Below are 19,999 nucleotides of genomic sequence, written 5' to 3' on the forward strand. Positions count from 1 at the left end.
TTAGGTGTTGCTGAGAAATCCATTCACTATACACAACAAGAATACAAAGCAGGCAAGAAACCTGAGCTTAAAGATGTGAAAGTGGGTTGGTGTTGAGCGGGTGGACGAGTGCACCCGACATTTTAAACGAGTTCACCCGGCAATTCCTTGACAGTGGTTGAGTTGGCAGTTCTGAAAACAGATGTACACTAGACAGCACATAACATTGAATGGACATAGAACTTTCATTTGATAGTACTACATTTAAGTTAAAGCCAGTACCCACGAATCACTCATGTTGGTCATTATGGTGTTGGACGAGTTGTAATGTGCACGAGACGGACATAAATTGTGGTATAGTCGAGTCAAGATGCACGAAATTCGGTGTAGCTGCGTAAACGGCTGTGCTCGAAGCGGTGCGATGGAGCGTATCTGCAGTTTGTGATGGTCCCGTCGTCAGTCCCAAGCGTAAGCTCCATCGCACCGCTTCAAGCGCAATCACTTACACAGCTGCACCGAACTCCATGCTTTTTGACCCAGTTACACATGCAGAACATCCTTCTTGTTTAACTGAGTTATGTTAAGGAACGTACATCCGAATAAAGCACGAGTTTACAACGTTGTCGCTGACGGCATACTTAAAGGCATCACCCCACGAATCTGAGGTGGTGCAGAGTTCAGGTGGAGTATTCGTATACGGGATAGGAGACTACGGAGAGGGAGGTGATTCCGTCCATTTCTTCCTAATTGCCGTAAAAACGGCCCGGAAGACACGGCTTCTTTCGTTTTGGCGCACCATTTTGTGCAGGAGGTTCGATTGGAGCGCGCCAGTCTTGTGCGGCGCCGCATCTTCCGGGCCGTTTTTTACGGCAATTAGCAAGAAATGGACGGAATCACCCCCCTCTCCGTAGTCTCCCCTAAAAATTGTGATTGCTTTAATTGACACATGAACATCTAAGCGTATTAATGTGTGAGAAGTAGAGAACACTAATGGTGTAGACTTTTCAATGGAACTCAAAATTGATACCCTCTGATTTCTGATCGTTCAAAAACCCGTTTACTAAACTGGGAATCACTCTTGCGATGTTTTTTCCTTGACGCTACTTGTAATCCCGTTCACCGTAAAAGAATCTATGAAAATATTAGAACTATTGTTGGTGTCATTGACGTGGGTGCTGTCTTTAACACACCTATAGGCATTGTAGTAATCAGCTACGTCAATGATTTTCATAAGAACTCTTTATTAACTCCGCTTAATACTAGAAACAGTAACTATTAGCAAAGTGACTACACATCGACTAACTTCGGTGTAAGTCTTGGTGGCGGTTCGTAGTTGTTGTTTTTCGGAAAAGGAACCCTGAATAACGATAATTTTGTCGGAATAGGAATAAAAAAGTACGAGAAAAAAGAAATGTGGAGCATTGCTAGCGAACCTTCTAGAATTGTTGAGCTCTACTCTTTTTCGTGCATTTCTGAACAGTTTACTGTTCTTGATCCAAGCATCCCACGCATAAGTGAAGAGAGCATACAAGAACGGTAGAATGTCGATGAATATCAACAGCAGTACTGTGTAGGTGGGAAAAAGTGAATTCTTCATCTTCGGAATGCATGGTTGCTATAATAGTCAGTTTTCAGTAAGTTTGTGTACATAAAACAAATATTTAATCGTATGTTACATCTTCATAACATTAAAAAAAGTGGATTCGGTGTGGACTTATTCCTTTGCATGTTTCGTATGATACAAATAGGAGGAACTCCGGAGAAAAGGTATAGTCGGGTCAATACGACATGAAACACGAGTGTAGTTGATGTGCATTTGCGTACGCGCTCGAAACGGCGCTGTGGAGGCAGCAGTTGGAACCGAGGTGGGCCCGTCGCCAACTGCAGCGATGGGTGATGCCAGTAAGGATTCCACCACGCTCCTAGCCACTACGTTCCACCGAAGCGCCTCGAAAGAAGCCGCGTACGCAATTGCGTACGTGTTTCATGTCGTTTTGACCCTACTATAGTGTGGGTGGGGAGGGGATTGTAATCAAACTGTACTTCTGAGCGCAAAAAACGTCCCTAGAGCACGAAGACCGTTCTTAATTGTCAAATGCGGATTGTGAACGTCTCATTGAAAGTACTACATGATATCACTTAGCCAATCACTTCCAGTAAGCCTCTTTGGAGAGTTTAGCGAAGTTACAGCACCGGTATAGTAGGGTCAAAACGACATGAACCAAGCACGCATTTGTGTACACAGCTTCTCTCGAGGCGCTTCCATGGACCGTAGCGGTTAGGAACGTGATGAGACCTTTGGAGTTTTCACCTTAATAAGATCTTTCCTTGCTTCTTTTTTCCCTTTTTTCCTCATTTTCGTCTTTTCCTTTCTGCTTCTTTTTTAATGAGTGGGAACAAGGAACCTCAAACGATCAAGAAGAATATGCTACATTGAGTGCTTTTTATTCCTGTTTCGCGTTTATTAGTTGACATTGCAAATAGTACTCTAATTCATCTTTTTCTCAGAAACGTTCTTACCGCGTCACTTAGGTGTGTAACATTTCTTCAAGGTGGTTTCAATGAACATCACTCACAAAATCAAACAAATCGGGAAGGAATATGGCAGGACGGAAATTCTCTCCGTTCTCAAGGTAAGCGTTGTTATGCCGTTACGTTATATTATACTATTATGTGTATGCTTTAAGTTTTCAAAATATACGGCCGTAAAACTTTGCCATATTTGAGGTACAGCCAGAATGACATGATGCACGGTGCAGTTACGTAAGCGGCTGCGCTCGAAGCAGCGCGGTGGAGACAACGGTTGGTCTCGAGATGGGACCATCGCGAACTGCAGCGAACATTGCGGCAGCATTGCATTGTAGCAAGGGTCCCCACTCGTTCATAGCCGCTACTACTCCACCGCCCCGCTTCGAGTGCAGTCACACTTACGTAACTGCACCGTATTTCATTTCGTTTCGACCCCACTATAACTTTTCAGCTACACAGCAATCTTAGTGTTGTATCGAATGAAATCTGTTCATAAAACACCGTCCCACATGAATGCGAGGGCAAAAATTACCTGTAAATCAAATTGCACCAGTAGTTCGTGTGTTTGGAACTCGCAAGCGAATCGCTCCTTGAGAGTGTTGATCTGATATTCGTCGCGAGGGTACGCTTCCACGAATAATCTGTCAACCATCTAAAGAAGAAAATAAAGTTAAATGTCAAGTTGTTGTTATACGTTGCTCAATTAAAATTGAAGAAGAGTCACTTACGCCCGGGAATTTAGCAGCTCCCCATAGTAACGGATGAATTAAGTACAGGAATTGAGCAATGCAGAAAATTAGGCAACCGACAAGAATACCCTAAAAACGGTCTGTACAGCTAAACAGTCATGACAATAGTTATGAGAACTAGTTCTAGTTACTTACTCTGTAAATCAGTTTTGCAAGATTTCCCTCCACCGCGTCACAGTGTACCACAACGAGAATTGGTATGAGAGCAACTGCTAGGATCAGATTCCACCAAAACAAACTCCAAATTGTTGAATTTGTCTGAAAATTGAGTAGGTACGACACAGACGATGATTCTAGTGGAAAAGAACAAGGTTTACCATATTCGATTTAAAATCCTTTCGCTGTGGGGTTCGAGATTCATGCAACTAGTAAACTACTGTGTAGGTAACTGGCGCTGGTAGTTAGAAACTCATGCATTACTACTAACACTTGTTCGAGACTTGATGATCAGACAAGCAAAAATTATAACTATTTGGAAAGTTCTACCTTGAGTCAAGTTTCTGGATATGGATTGTTGGAAACGAGAAAGAATGGCATCAAATACGACGAAATAGCAAGCAATGTAGTGGGAGAGTGGGGTGTAACGAAGAGAAAACAGCCGTTTTTACTAGCTGTGGCGATCATGGCTGTTTTTTGTTTTGTTTTGGTTTTTTTTTTACGAAGTTTGACATTTACACAAGTGCCGAATACCGCGTTCTTTGCAATGCTCTGCGATTTTTGTCGTTCCATCCGAAGCCGTATGCATGAATCATTTTGGGTAGAAATTTTGGGTTAACTCTTTGTTACGCTATTAGTTACAATTCAACTGTTACAAGCACTTATTTTAGACACCTCTGATTAGACGGGGAGAAATTATAACTTTCTGAGAAACTATCCATCCTTAGTGAATGCTTGATTTTACCTATAAGTATTAGCTATCAAAACACCTTAGGAAAAAGGTTGAGGTCTTAACGCTTAACGAACTTCAACACAAGTCCAATCACTTTGGTTCTTGATACTACTTACTAGAAAATACTTAGAAATGACGTTGTAATCCTGCACATAAGATGGAGAAATTGTGTTTTTACTTGATTTCTTTAGTCTCCCGGCGTTTTAAACGCAACTTTTTTTTGGTAAGTTGTACTAGAGAAAAATGTGTTCGAAACTATACCTGAGCCCCATAGTAGTAGAAGACGAATTTTTGCAATATTATGGAGATATGAGTGTTTTTAAGAATATATTTTTGTGATCGAAAACTTGTGAACTGTATACTTTTGTCAAAAAATGCAGAAACTTGACTTTTTCTCAGTTGCATGACACAGTTCTGTTCTTCATTTTCGTCCCCATTTGGCTAATTATAATGAAAAACTACAGAATAAGTTATTTGCATGTCAAGCTCGTATTCCTCATACTACGAATTCCAATCAAATGGATTCAGATCTATCGGATTATTCAAACATCCACATTTCTGAAGTTTTTGGGTTTTTCAGAAGACATTGTCAACTGCGTTCAACTGCGAACCACCTACGCGTAAACATTTCCGATTCACGTCTTATTTACCATACTCGTAACTTTTCACAAGATCTGCTATTACTGAGAATGATCGGGAAGCGACGATTTTAGTAAATTTTCTTTGTTTCTTTACGTGTAAGGGCCAGGTTTTCCTGCCGCATACTAGCATATAGCGAATTTCTTTATTTGTTTATTGCTGTCTTTTTTTCTGATTTTTTCCGTACACTCTTGTGCTGATCTTAACGTAGGCTTTTTATCGCGTTGAGTTCCTTTAACATTTCTTTTGAAACACTCCTAATCATTTATTAGTTTTTCTATGTCGAAGTCAAACTATCTATCTGAAATATCTGTTTTGTTGATGTTTGATTTTATCAAAATAAGTGGTAAACGCTGATTGATCTCGTTTACTCTTCAACAGTCACTGGTTTCCCCAGTTAAGCACCTGAACTGTCCCTTCAGAAAATGCAACGACGGTCACGTGTGGAAGAAATGGCGTGATTAAAAGCATCGATAAGCTCGGTTTTTTTCGTTTTTGGTCTTTTCCGTACTTTGTGGACTCTACCCGTCGTCGAGCGCACTCATCCTAGGCTAGGGCATCCCGTTAGAGTTTTGGAACGACGCAGGCGTAAACTGCGAACCTCTTCCTCTTGTCGTTGTTTTAAAGGCAGCATATCACGAATTTCACTTGGTGAGAGAATCCGCGGGAAAAGCTAGAGAGGGGATTGTGGAATGCGGAACCCGGAGTCGTTCCACTCTTCTCTCCCTAATCGTAAAAAAAAACGGCGTGGAAACGGCATTTTTTCCTACGAGATACGTTAGATATATCATTAGATATTTTACTCCCTCATTCTTGGTTTCATGGTCTGTTTTCTTCTTTGCTGCAGAGGTAGAAAGGATAAAAACACAAGTAAATAAGTGTCGATGGTTCATATATTTTCGTTTATTTGTTTCTTTCTTTCCAATTAAGTACTGAACCGTTCAAGAAATTATGGTCGTTGAAAGGAAGATGAAAAATAAGGGAAACTTTAATGAAAATCTGTCGTTTTCTTTTTGAGTAATTATACAGTAACATTACTTTTGTATTTTATAAAGAGAAGTTTACAGTAAAATCAGCAGTCTTCCTTCTGTGTGTAGTGTTGAATTTTGACGTATATTAATTGGTCTGCCGTATAGTCCACAAAACGTTCCTATCCCAAAGCGACAGGAATAACCCTCTTCCAAGGCGTAGCGTTGAGTGTAAATGTCCAGATGTTTGTTAGAATTTCTACTGATCTCTACTATGCAACCCATATTTTAGTCACCTTTTTATTTCTTTTCTTATGCAAATATTGTGAAATTCTCATATTTCTGTTCCGGGAATTGGAAGAGGAAATAAAAAATTTTCGCTTCATGTTCGCAGATCATTTCGAGCGCAATTACAAGAGTGATAAGGAAGTATCAAGGGCGTTTGGCGGTGAGAAATTCTTTGTTTGAGCCACAAGACCGGCAAATGTGTGCTATGTATATACCAGAAAATCTCATTTCTGGAGTTAATATCGAATGTGAAGTAGGAATGTTAATTTATCGTCGAACTCCGTCATAGGAATATACATAGGAACAGAAAGGGATTTTTTTAAATGCACTTTCATAGCAGAGTTTTGATGACATGATTAAATTCTGAAGGAAATTGTGGACGGCGCACCTCTCTGATCAAGGCTGCATTGTCCTCAAGTTCTTCAACAGTCATCCACTGCCGTCCATGCTTGTCGATGTTGCTTTGGTTGTCCTTCGGGTAGTTCTCGTCCATCGCATTTTTCAATTCCTTAAATACACACTTGTACACATTTCCTTAAATGAATAGAGAATACGAGTAAGTATTGTATTCCTTTTTACTTAGCTGATTTTGATTTTCTTTAGAAAATTCTTTGAGAAGAAATGTTCTCCAGAAAGCTAGTGCTAACTGTTCCATCCTACCCGCTACCAATATATAGAAAGAGAGAAATTTCAATGAAAATTTTTTGTTTTCTTGGGAGTTCTCGCTTTGAACTGTCGTGTTCATTGTAAGTTAGACTGCTATGCCATGACTTCCTCAGAATATTCTGTAATAATCAATTTTGGATAATAGGCATAAGTGCAAGTGCACCGAAGCTGCTAATAACTCCTGAGCTAGTGCTAACTGTTCCATCGTAGCCGCAAAAGCATTGGACAATCCACTAATAAATCGTAATATAACCATTGCAAAAAAAAGTACCAACGCTCTACACTACGCTACCAATATACCACTCACGGTGTTGGGGTCCATGATGTTATTAACCCCGACATCCGGTGTAAACAAGGTGTGGGCTATGTGTGAAGTGTTGAGCTCTCGCGAAGGTTTCTGTAATCGCAAGTTACTCTCCGGTATTACACTGCACTGTCGTAACCGCTGCTTAACATTGCGGCGATTGAACAGAATGACATAGGTAATCGCAGTTGAACAAAAGACATGTGAACTCACGAGCTATGATTGAAGATTTTACTTAAAACTGAGGGCTACAAAGTTCAAAATAACTCTGGAACTAATCACTCGCATTCAATTTTTGCCCTACGAATGAAGTGATGAATTCTGGGAAAGTTTGAGCAACTCTTTCTTTCTTTGTAATGGAAGAGTTGCGTTTCTTTTTGTGAATATCTGTGAATTATGGTAGGGCCAAAGCGACATGAAGCACGGACAGTTGCGCAAGCAGCTGTGCTCGAAGCGGAGCGGTGGAGCGTAGCGGTTGGGATCGTGCAAGGATCCTCGCTACCGCCACCCATCTCTGCAATTCGCCATGGTCCCACCTCGATACCAACCGCTGTCTCCACTGCACCGCTTCCGAGCGCAGCCGGATCTACGCCACTGTCCGTGCTTCATGTCGTTTTGACCCGACTATATGATGGATTCAATGACCCTTTCATCCTAATCATTTCATTTCAGCCACAAAATCCACCTCGCAGCTATAACTAGTGTTCTGTGGACTTTCCGACAGGAACATCGAGAGTAAGGAATTCTAAAAAAGGCTGTTGTGTCCAATAAGCATGTCAACCGAACGGAGTTTCCAGAAACAACATCAAATAGACTCGTAAAAATGGTAGCATCCAATTACAGGTACCATATCACGAATTTGACGATTTTGGGGACTTTGTGGGACAATACAGAGTCGGGTTCTAGATTACGAGTATGAGCGTGAAACGGCATCAGTTCCTACGAGGTACATTAGAACGCGCTGCGTCCACAAGCGGGAAGTCGGAAATCATTGAGGTTTCTTCAGGAGCCTATTTAAGTAGAACTAATGAACTTGGCTGCTGAGGGAATCGCAGCATGTGCAGCGGTGGCGCATTCTTACGTACCTCGTAGCAACAAACACCATGTTTCAGTACGGTTAGGGGGGAATGAGTGGGCTACACTCATACTCGTAACCTACTATTTCCTACGTCCTATACCGCAAACTCTGTATTTGCTCGCATTGACCGCGGCAATAATCAACTTGGTGCTAAGCTGTTTTAATTCGATATTTCCGTCATTGCAGAAAATTTCCTACATACTACGAGCCAAACTCGGGGTGCGGCCATGACCTGTCTATGCAAAAAACATTAGATTATTTCCATTGTTCTCAGTTTTCTAAATTTCCAGACTTTTTTCTTGCCTTTCATGATTTCCCTTGCTTCGTCATTGCCATCCTTGTCGGCCTGTTCAATTTCCTCGCATCACCTCGTGATGCTTCAAGTTACGACATCGCCGTACAAATAGTAGCGGAGAGTAATTGGCGATTACAAGAATTTTGGTGACAATTTGGCACTTCACATTCGGTTCGCACCACATCTACGGCGACTGCAGAGGTGGAAAACCTACATCCCATGCAGCGTTGCGTTCCGTTCCTCACAGAAGGCATAAATATGCACTTCGGTGGTTTTTGGGCATGCTGCACTCATGATTCTGGTATATTAATTTTTGTAGTCTGAATCTTGTGGTACATTTTTGTTATCCATTACCAGTTGCACATACACATACATGCATCTATAAATAAGTCCAAAATTATGTTGAGGTATGATGGCACCTTTTTTCTGCAGAAGACGCAAAAGCTCTGAATCAGAAACTTATGTGGTGTACTTAAATGACAACGTGAGAATGACAGGAAAAGCTCGGATATTTGGATGATTTTGGGATGGCCCATCCATTAATTTATGCGAGATCTTCGTAAAAATGTACCAAAAATGTGAAATGTACTGTGTATTTAGAAACATGCATAGGTCATGAATTTGTTATCTCGTTAGGAAATAAGAAGCAGGTTTAGTCCCAGAAGGCGCTTTCAAAGGTTAATACACAAACTCAGCGGATAGATCTCAATTATCTGAAGATTATGAAGAAATTTTAACTCCTGTACTGCACTGCCCTGTTGAAAAATACTGTCCTGTTGAAAAATACTGTCCTGTTGAAAAATAGCCCTCTGCAGGCGAACGCTGTTTGAATGGGCGGCAAAACCTAGTGGGAATCGGCAAATCCACACTAATGAACAAAACCTTCGCAGAAAATTTTTTTGAATTTTTTTTCCAAAACAATTCAGAATATTTTCTCGAGCTGGATTTTTTTTTCAACGCAATCGAATATTTACGAGGGCATTCACTTATCTCTTCATCAATTTTATCACTCCAAACTTTCAGGATTTCATCTACTCCCCGCTTCTTACGTTCGTTTGTGTTTCTGTGCCAAAACGTTCTAGAACGAGCTAGATTTTGAGAGTCAACACTCGGGGAATGTGAATTTTCCTCCACGTCACGGCTTGAATATCAAATATTTCCCATTGTTTTCCTTCTACTTAGTATTTTTAATGCGTTGACTGCCGCGCATGTTTTGGCGCTTCTCTCATTTCTAGGGAACGGGATTTTGAACTTGTCTTTTGGTTTCAATGATAGTGGACGTGTTTTTCGTTGCTCTTTTCGAAATAAGTTTGAAGAAAAAAGTTATTCCGAGACAAATGGCAAAGAAAGAAGCAGCAAAAATAATTTGGATTTTGATATTAACGGATCAGAAAAGTATTAGCGGATAGCAAACAGCTAAAGTCTCATTTCGTGTTGTCTTCTTTGTTTTATCGATGACTCGTTCAAGGAAAGAACATTGCCTGAGGATGTCGCACTCGCGTTTGTTATAACAATTTAGAAACAATTAAAAATCTTTGAATATGTTAGATACTATGAGGAAAAGTGTATAGCCGAGCAAACCTTCGCTATTTGATGTGTCCTGTTCACGTATGTTGTGAGTTCGTCGTGTACACTTTTATGCATCATTCCATAGATGCATAAAATAGATGCGATGGTGACAAAGCAACCGAAGATGCACATACCAAGCCGTCGGTCCAATTTTGATTTGTATCGCTTCATACTCTAAAAAAATATAAGTTTATTTATATTTCCTCGAAGAAATTAGAAGAGTCTATCAAGTTTTAGAGTCTATTAAACTGGAAATTCTCTTCTTCCGCATATCTTACCACTTTTTTACGCTCCATCCTTCGAGTGATTCAGAGGGTGGAGTAATCTAAACTTTGAGAAGCTCTATATTGTTATTATAAAAAAAAGTGGTGAAAATCACTGAGGGCGTGTAATAAACAGTGAGGGAACACTTTAACTTGCAGAAAAAGAGGACATGAAAAGGATATGGATTAAGGATCTCACAAGAGAAGCAGAAAAACAGATAAAATACGAGCTGCAGTTGGTGTATCTTTTAAGGTTAGGGGTCAACCGCTAGGTTATGAAGCAACCGCTCATATGTACTCTATGGAAATATACTGTACATTTTATATGCATGGAAAATTCTTTGACATAAAAAGTATATTCAAGGTACAACGTTGTTGAACTTGAATAACTCAGCCAGATGAATGTGATCCAACTATAATAAGAAAAATATTCGCTTAAAAAGTGTCCTTAATCTTAAAGGGTCAAGTATTACGACACGAACCCAACATGTGTGTTTATTTAACACTACACGCTAGAGCACAACCTCTATTTATTAGTGGGACGTGGGACAGATTGTCGTAGTTATGGGAGAGTGGATAGGTGGTTTTCGTGTTGGTTCAGTCCATCTATTTGTTCTTTTTTATTTCAATTAAGGATCTGACGTTTCGTTAGGGGCTCTTGCCAAAACCACTGCAACATGGGACTATTCCACCCTACCGTATCAATGTAGTCAGTTTTTTAAAGGTGTCTTTAAGCGCTTGGGATAGGCTAAACCTAACTTTAAAATTTAGACATATGTAGGCTCTTCACCGGACCCTCGAAAAGAAAAAAACTACATAAATTGATCACGTAGAGTGACAGAGTGCATACAGTTTTATTTTCTTTTTTTTGCTGCGCCTATCGGTAGTGAGAGAAGTTCATGAGGCCGTATTTACACTCAGTCGCCCTCATTTCTTTATTTATTGAGTTCGAACACGTAGTTTCCGTGCAAAAGATAGAAAGACAGCAACCTTAGGTGTCTTGCACTTGGAATATGATACTGTGACTATGAATAGTAGTGCTGCGAAGATTTCATATTGTCAATTTTCCCTCATTTTTGAATCTAAAAAATCCTCGCTTAGAGATAATTTTTCATTTAGGAACTAATAACAAACGATATAAATCTAGTTCCGCTTTGCAAAGTGCTGAGTTATTTTTTCATTTACTTTGACACTTTGAGCGCTTATTTATACGAATATAAGAATGAACTGACGAATGAATAAATACATAAGAAAACTAACAAATAATGAAGTAATATTTTCTGGAACCAATGAGAAATGCATCGAGAATTGTCCCTGTGCTGCTATTGCCTCCAGAATAGGCCTCCAGAGGCCAGGAAATTTTCGAAAAGAAATAATAAATAAAAGTGGATCAATTGATTACAAAAGAATATCCTCTTAAGCAACAAGATCGAATGGGAGACTATGAAAAGCAAAGTGAATTTTTTTTTCGTGCAGATATTTCGCAGCTTTTGAAATTTTCTTTCGAAGACTTGCTGGCTTTGAAACCTGCCTGGGAATAATCGGCTTTTTAGATAGTTTTTCTATACGTTTTTCTTCAAAATAGATATCATAGTGCAACACTTTTTTACCTGCGCAAATAAAAAACTCGAATTCATTTTTTTTTCATGGACTTCCGGAACGAGCCAAAAATTGCCATCTTCTTTTTTGTTTTAGACTCTTGAACTGGAAATTGGTTTTGAAAAATGTTCTTTCGAATTGAAAATGTTTTTTTTTTGAATTACTGCTCAGCAAAAACAGCAGATAAAGTGATACGTAGTCGGTGACTATGAATTGTAATCAACAATGCTCTTGTGATGATCTGTGGACTGAAGAACAAATAATTACGGCAAAGGAGAAAGAAATCAGGATGTTATTTTTCGATATGTAATTTCCATTTCCGACAAATTTAACCTCTTCGTATAGTAAAGGAACATTTAGAATTGCTGTTTAACACAACCGAAATAAAGCGAAATATTAGGATATACATGCTAAATACTTCACTACAAAGCCAACATCTTTATGCTTTGACGAATAGCTTTGAGAAGTAAAATGGGCGAAAATTGGGAGGCTAAGGAAGAGTAGGTAATTTACAAATGAAATAATGAAAGAGATAGACCACGATAATAAAATAAATAATAAAAAATAGAATAAAATAAGTAATAGTAAAGACAAATAATAATAAAAATAGAAAATAATAACGAACAAACTAAACAGCTATTTTATTAGCTTGATGTTTAGGTAGTTAGCGGGATGTGGTTATGTAAGGTTTAAAGATGTAGAAATGAGGTTAAATGTATTCAGCACACTGAATCCTTGGAAAATTTGACCTTTTTTCTGCTCTAGTCGGATCTCATGGAGTTTGAAGAACTAGTATAAGTAAACCGATTTTGAATATTTATGATTTACTATCTCTAATATATTGTGAATAGTTCTGCTAAACACAAAGGTGGAATTAATGGCGATAGCCTGATTGACGTGGGCTTGGTAGCGACCAAAACCTGCAGACTTTTGAGAGAAATTATCCTGTAATAAATCCATACCCAGTAATTAGAGACGTAACGTGCTATTTAGTGGGAACTTCATTGCGAAAAGTTACCGTTTGTCCTTTGAAGTGCAATTCAGGATTTATTGATGGTCTTTTTTTTACTTCTTCGGTATTGTTCTACTTCACTCTTTTATTACTTATTGATTTTTGCATATACATACATATGCAACAACTAAAGGGTAAGGCATAGTTTCGGGTCGTTCCTGTTCTCTTATTCCCCCCAACCCTTCTTCTTTTTGTCGCCTTAATCGTGGTTAGGATGAAAATCAATGAAATCCTGATGGCTGTTCAGGAACCTGATTTTTAAATGTTAATTTTAAGAAAGCTACGGTACAGAAATGTACATTCGGAGAGAAATTTCGTTACTGACCGGTTTAGAAACTCGGTAGTTTTTCTATAGATTTTCATGACAAATTAACGAAACCCGGAAAAAGACTGTAGCAAAACGAGAACGTTATCTGCTATAGGTCCTTTTGTGTGGACACAAAAGTGCGCCATCGAAAAAAAAATAAAGGAGAAAAAAATGAAGTCTACTAGATGCTCGATAGCGTAAACATGTACTATTATAGGAGGTCTTCGACTTGATTACTCGATGTAGGAGAGATTTTAATAGCTACAGTAGTGTAGAAATAAACACATGAACTGAAAACAATTATCGAATACAGCAAGTGATACAATTGTGCGACAACGATTACAACAATGGTGGCAAAAACGTAATAGCATTAGCAGCGGGGGTTGATGATTTGCTGTCAATAAGGGCGGACTGAGAAGACGGTCGGTCAGAACTTGTTTAGAGAGAATGCAAGTGGGAAAAAAACCTTTTCTTAAACATCATGGCATCGTTGTTATGGAAGGCGGTTGCAAAGAAAGCAGAATGAATCGATTCTAATACATCGGATCAATGGTCGGTTATATGTGCGTTTAACAGAAACTTCTTCCGTTCGAGTATTTGGTTTCTCTGGCGCCGATAAAACAAAGAAGAACAAACAGAAACTGAACGAGCCGGAGTTGTAGGGATCTTAACAGTGATGTTATCCGCGCATGTTGGAGTTTGATCTGTTGATAAATAAAGTGATAAATAAAATAAATCGAAGTTGTTCGAAAAAAGGCGGAGCTTCAGTGCGGTTCAGTCCAGAAAAAAAGAAGTTCTTTTGCGCCGTGCAGAAAGCTACATATGAGAGTTAGGAATCGCGAGAATACTAGAAAAACGTTGGTAAGGCTAAAAATATGTTATTATCGTAGAACTCCACAGTATATCTATTTTATCTCCTCAGTTTCATTAGAATTCTTTTGTCAAAATTATATCTGCTACCTAAATATTTTCTTTGTGAAATCATTTATTTTGGAAAAATACAATCAGCGAAAGGATCCCATTTTGCATAAACCAGGCATGCATACATAGCTGATACGGAGTGAATTAATTTCGTGAAATGTATAGTATAAGTAAAAATATATTTAAAAAATTAAATAAATTAAAAATACTCAACAACTTCTATTCATCGAAAAAATTGCAACGATCGTCGTTTTCTATCAATGTGCCTACAGGATTTTTAGATGGAACCTTTGTTAGCTTGATTCTCTTGTCATCTTCGGAGGACTGAAAACGAAAAAAGCCGAAACGTCAGGCTAATAAAGGTTCCATCTAAGAATCGCGTAGAAACACTAATAAAAATCATAAACAGAAATATGCCGTGGTTCCAAGACACGAGAACGTTTGAGTTGTTATCGTTGCCGTAGTTATTGCCATTGGAGAAAATTCTTTCGACTTGTTCATGCCGCAAATCTAGCAGTTTCGATCGGGATGAATCCTGTGTGGAAGTTAGTACCGCTGTTCGCCTGAGGTAAGGGAATGCGCAAAGCGGCAGGTAGAGGGAGAGAAGGCGCGTGTCAAGCAAAAAAAGTGCGCATTTCCGTGATTGCGTCGCAGATGCCGGGGAAAGTGATTCGAAGGAGGATTTTCTTTTTCTTCCTGAAGGATTTTGTCTGGTGGAAGTAAATGCTCTCAATTACTATTTTAGCATGAAATGAAAGTCAAGCAATAGCACGTGTAGAACAAAATAGAAGCAAAAATCATAAGAATGAAAAAATGTTTGAAAAACACAAGAAATGAATTCATCATCTTTGACAGAATATGAGAAAGCGATCGGTGTAAAAATTCTGAAAAAAGTTGCTTTCTCCATAGATCTTTTGTTGATTCATGATTTATTGGTGTACTACGGAAAAAAGTTCCAGCAAAAGAGCTCAGAAGAAAATTTGTTAATAACTGTTTGTTCATGGAACTCCATTCGAGTGGCTGATATTTGCTCGTTAGACATCCATAACTGGTAATGCAAAAATGTTTTGATCAATCAGAAACGCATAACCATGACCTTCTTACGATCACAGCTGGGATCCAAAAAGTGATAAATGCGCAAACTGAGACGTTGCATGGTAAGGTCCGATTGCTGGTGCGGCCACCTACGGCCACTATTCATGGATCTTACACCAGGTTGACCATCAAACCACAGAGTTCTTTGACTTACAGTAATCAGTTACCTTTTACACAACCATTCATGGAGTTTACTGCCTTTGGTTAAAGTCAGCATATCAAAACATTGACAATCTCTGGGATCTCTCCAGGAATAGGTGGGATCAACGGTTTAGATTAGGAGAATGACCGTGATCATGGAGAATGACCGTGATCATGCTCAATTCGTCCTCAATCGCACTCTCAATCTAAAAACGGCCTCCCCTCCCCCTTCCCCGTACAGAATTCCCTGCACGATACCTCACAAAGCGTCTTCCTTGTACACGCGCCGCCAAGGGAGGATAATCAATGAGTTTCCGTAGTTGTCTTCTCAAGTGAAACAGGCACAGGTGCTGAAGGCACCTGCGCATTTAAGAAGATGGCGTTAAAGGTGTCTCGTAGGAAAATTCGTTCACGGAAGCTCTTTTCCACAATTTTGAAAAAAAAAGATGATTAGATTGACTTCAACATGGATACCCTCATACTTGTAATCTACACCAATAACCATTTTTTCCCACGGAGATACCAACGCCTTCATTTTCGTGCTATTCTGTCACTAGCCTGTTAATTTTTTTCCTCAAAAATAGAATGTAGTGTTAGTTTAGCAATTTTTTTCATTTCTGAAAGATGAAACACTGCAGAGAAAAAAAGAATGAATATAGAGAGGAGCTCTCTTAAAAATGTGAAGTCTCGACTAGCCAAAAAATTCGCCGATTATTCAAACGAGTGTCTGTTACATCTGATTCATTTTGTTCCGAACGACACATGGGAAAAAATTTCATAGGCGATACCTGTAACAGTCGTGTTTTCCCTTTGATCCCGTAACTAAATCTGTGGTGCTGGTTCTGAATGGAAGATACCGAAGAACGAATTATTTTTGAAATCGTCACTAGTTTTGAGCAAGAACACTCTTCGTCCATCAAACACAAAATACACGTCTAGAACCAATTTCGTTGATGAGTCGTTTCGGGAGCGATGACTTAGGATAGCGATGTTTTTTTAAGGTTTGCTCTGATGGTAGAAATTAGCAAAAGTGGTGAATTTCTACCTTTGTGATAGAAAGAATCGAAAAAGACTTCGGTGATTAATGATAATGCGTTTGGAGCGTAGGCGGAAGATCGATTTGTTTTTAAAGACACTGCGAAGGACGTAGGAATTAACTTCCTTAATGAAAATAATCAGAACTTTGTTGTATGCAGGGTCATTAGTCCCTGTAATTGTAAAACTCCTACAATTTATACCTTTTTGGTTTCAGAATGATGTTAAAACTTCTGGAAACAGCATAAACGACCGAGGAATCTCTGCATCATTGCAAAAAGATGGAAAGCAGTACCTTCGAAAAAAATCTGGATGAAAAATGAAGTAAATAATTAGAGAGATTTTGGTAAAATAAACAGGAAACGTAGCGCATTCCGTGGCGTGCAGATTTTCTCGAAAGTTTTTTTTTCTCACATAATGAATAAGAAGGAATAGATGAATGGTTAGGTTGAGGAAAAAAATATAAGAGAAAAAGGGGGATTGAAAGGTTTACTAAATCGAACATTATTGCCAAATAGGCCTGTGCTTGGCAGGACCCTTCTACTCTTACATTCAGGGTCTGCCTGTTGAAGACTGAATAAGAATGATAAGTGGATGACTAGAATGTGAGGTAGAAAAGAATTGGACATAAAAGACCATCGGAAGTATAAAAATAGTTATGTGACCTTAAATTCCCTAGATGCAGATATATAACACAAATGTTTTGCGAAAGTGAAATTTTAGGCCTGTTCACCGTTTTCCTACTAATTTTATGTTTAAAAATTAAGGAGATAATAGGGAGAATGGACAAAGTGAACGTAGATTTTTTTATGATGTGCAACTTCACTGTACAATGAAACTAGAAATCTCCTAGGTCTCAAGATTTTTAGTTTAGAATTCTTCGTATAAAAAAAGCCTGTCATTTAGAACTTCAATAACGAAGTCAACGCAATGCAAAGAACAGTACAGCAAATATTGCAAATATGCATTTTTCATGGTTCGCGTGATATTGCACGAGAACGAAGAAAAATGTGAAGAAAAACAAGCATATAACGGATACTACAAAATCATTCATTTGAAGCATATTTTGAACTCTTTTTCTGAATGTTCTCTTCAAAAGGAGCTCACTTCGATGGGGAACCCTCCGAAATCTTGTTGTCCTAATTCAATACGTTTCTGTTTCACAATGTCTGATGTGAAATCATGCGCATATCCGCCACCGCAGAGGCTATCCCGAGGTGAAAGAGTACGGTCAAAGTTCAAGGTGATAGTGAACACATAAAACGGGACTAGCTGCACGGCCTTCTCAAGCGCCGAAGAGCAATTTCGGACATTGAGAGAATAACGACGTCACCGCCGTCGCGTTCAATAACTCACCGGTTTTTGGGTGACGTAGATCTTCTGAAGACCACCACCACGCAAGTTTCCACTACCTTTGTGGTTATCACGGATCGAACGAGGTGATTCGGAACCGGGCGACTCCATTCTGAAATAGCCAAGGAAGAATTATGTAAATGAAAGCTCAATTCGAAACCAGCAAAATGACAAAAATCTTCTGGAAGGGTTTTCGTGAATCGTTAAATCTTCCCGTCAAAAGCATGAAAACCACGTCGAGACGCCTGAAATAATCAGCCAGACCCTTTTTTGAGACTATTGCTTAGGTACAGGATTAGAATTCCACTAATACACGGAACATGCGATCGAAGTGTTGGTTTTCGTTGGAGATTTTCTCTTTCTAAAATGATGTCTAAGCTATTCGAAGACGTTAGTTTTAAAGTCAAGACAGCAGAAACCGGACCAGGTGGCGGAAGATCCGTGGCGCCTCAGCTTTTGCTCACTTTGTATACACTCTAGTCTACACAGTTTATTTTAAAACAATAACTATAACTAAAAAAATAACAATTAAATGATAACTATAATCATAAGTGTTTAGCCAGGAAGAATTTCAAACCTATTTCAACGCTTACCCTTCAATCTTTTAGATTCTGGAATTCATATGATCCTACAAAATTTCCCCCACTATGATTTGGCTACAACGTTAGTGATTTAATTCGATCAATCTAGTTTTTCTATTATTAATTGATTTCTTTATTTTGACTGCAAAACATTCAAATTTCAATGCAAATGTTGATGTTAGGGTTTTAAACATTTAAGGTGGAGATTAGGCAGCGCACAGTCACAGATCCATTAGGAGAAGGGAATGTGAACCCCTTACTATAGGAGAAAAAGGGTGTCAGCTAAAAATGAGGAAAGTGGTGCCTAAGCTAATGTTAAAAAATTTATGCATGCGTATTGGGATTTCTACAACTGTAAATTGTGCCCTTTCAAAAATTTTTTCCAGCTGTTTTCCTCCAGATGGCGATACGATCAAGTGTTTTTTCTCGTTTACCTTTTTTTATCGATCATTTGCAAGCCCGGAGTCGACATTTGTAAATATACTATGTATTTTCATGAAAATGTTAAAATCTTCCCATTTTCTTGGCAAATTTAACGATTTTTTTCGACATCACGTTTTCGGTAAACGGTCAATCGCTGGGAACGATGATGAGTACAAAAGAGATTAGTGCCATGTAACACTGGCGCATTCCAGAGTGCGTAAAAAAAAGTCGCAGAACTACGTTCAACAAACGTTCCACTTCTTCTTATCGATACACGCAAATATTTCAAACAGAACAAAATGAGAAACCTAATCGTGATTGTGAAATTCTTAGTAGATTTTCAACAATGATGGATTTTTTTTTGTATCGGAATCTCTTTGAATACGAAGTTAGCGAGGATGTACTGGACAATTAATGTGCAATCAATACGGTAACACTCTGTTTATACGGATGAAAAACAAGTTTTCAACGTAGAAATGCGACAAAAACAGATAGGAATGCAATATTCCAGCGGTCCCAATGTTATCAGAACAACAAATCATAAGGATATAAGGACATCCTAAGGAGTTGCGAGACACAAAGACGGCTCATCTAGGAACTTACCGTATCGTTGAGATCTGATCCTTACTACGTGTGGAGGATGGACTCTCGGATGCCGGCCCGTTCATCGTGATTTGCTACGATATGACTGCCGATCTGCAATGAGTGCTTTATGGAGAAATTTTGTCGTGACATAGGGTGCTGCATGCGGTTACGAGACGACCACTTGAGGTAGTGGGATTAAAAAGAGGTTGGGCTGAAACGGTTTGTACTGTTTGCACAGGGATTTTGATCTGGAGCTTTCAACTGCGATGAGTGCCGATTTTTTTTGGTGCTGAACACACCAATAAAAGCACTACTTGGCTATTAAAATGTGCGCAAGACTACATGTCGGACTAGTTCTGTGCGGATGAACGAACGATTTAGCCCGTTACGGCGACGTATCTGCATGACGGTATTCACATTGTGGATGTGTTCAACTATGATGAATGATATGAAATTAGACAGCAAATGGGGCTGAAAAGTATCGGGATCGCAAGAGTTACGATGTAACCGCGAAAGCCGAATCGATCACCTTGTTGTTCGCGTCCGCAACCCGCAACCGCAACCAAACACGAAACAGATAACTGTCATCACAAATTCCGTGTAATTAGGCTGGTTTCAACAGCGATGAGGGAGCGGACACCCGCCGCTGATGTTAAGAAAAACGTAGACGGCATTGAATCGCAAAACTTTTTCTTAAGGAACTAAGCGCAACTCCGTTCGATGAACATTGT

General features: G+C 39.1%; 1 protein-coding gene across 3 annotated transcripts; it reads right to left on the reverse strand.

Annotated features, from left to right (window-relative positions):
- Positions 1 to 122: 122 nt before the first annotated feature.
- Positions 123 to 19,351, reverse strand: RB195_020209 (uncharacterized protein; the record flags this gene model as incomplete). Of its 3 annotated transcripts, XM_064188423.1 has the most annotated exons (10): positions 123 to 171; positions 1,283 to 1,336; positions 1,413 to 1,594; positions 3,041 to 3,160; positions 3,237 to 3,326; positions 3,393 to 3,515; positions 6,430 to 6,549; positions 9,966 to 10,127; positions 17,683 to 17,791; positions 19,287 to 19,351. In XM_064188423.1, 10 exons carry the CDS (start codon positions 19,349 to 19,351, stop codon positions 123 to 125), a joined length of 1,074 nt encoding a protein of 357 aa, XP_064044302.1. The 3 variants fall into 3 exon arrangements, with proteins under 3 accessions (XP_064044302.1, XP_064044303.1, XP_064044304.1); XM_064188422.1 differs by lacking the exons at positions 17,683 to 17,791; positions 19,287 to 19,351 and adding an exon at positions 10,232 to 10,249; XM_064188421.1 differs by lacking the exons at positions 123 to 171; positions 1,283 to 1,336; positions 1,413 to 1,594; positions 19,287 to 19,351 and adding an exon at positions 17,434 to 17,598 and having other exon boundaries at positions 2,999 to 3,160; positions 17,683 to 17,790.
- Between the last annotated feature and the right edge of the window lie 648 nt (positions 19,352 to 19,999).

This window comes from Necator americanus, chromosome II, assembly GCF_031761385.1.
Source record: "Necator americanus strain Aroian chromosome II, whole genome shotgun sequence".
Taxonomy (NCBI): Eukaryota; Metazoa; Nematoda; class Chromadorea; order Rhabditida; family Ancylostomatidae; genus Necator; species Necator americanus.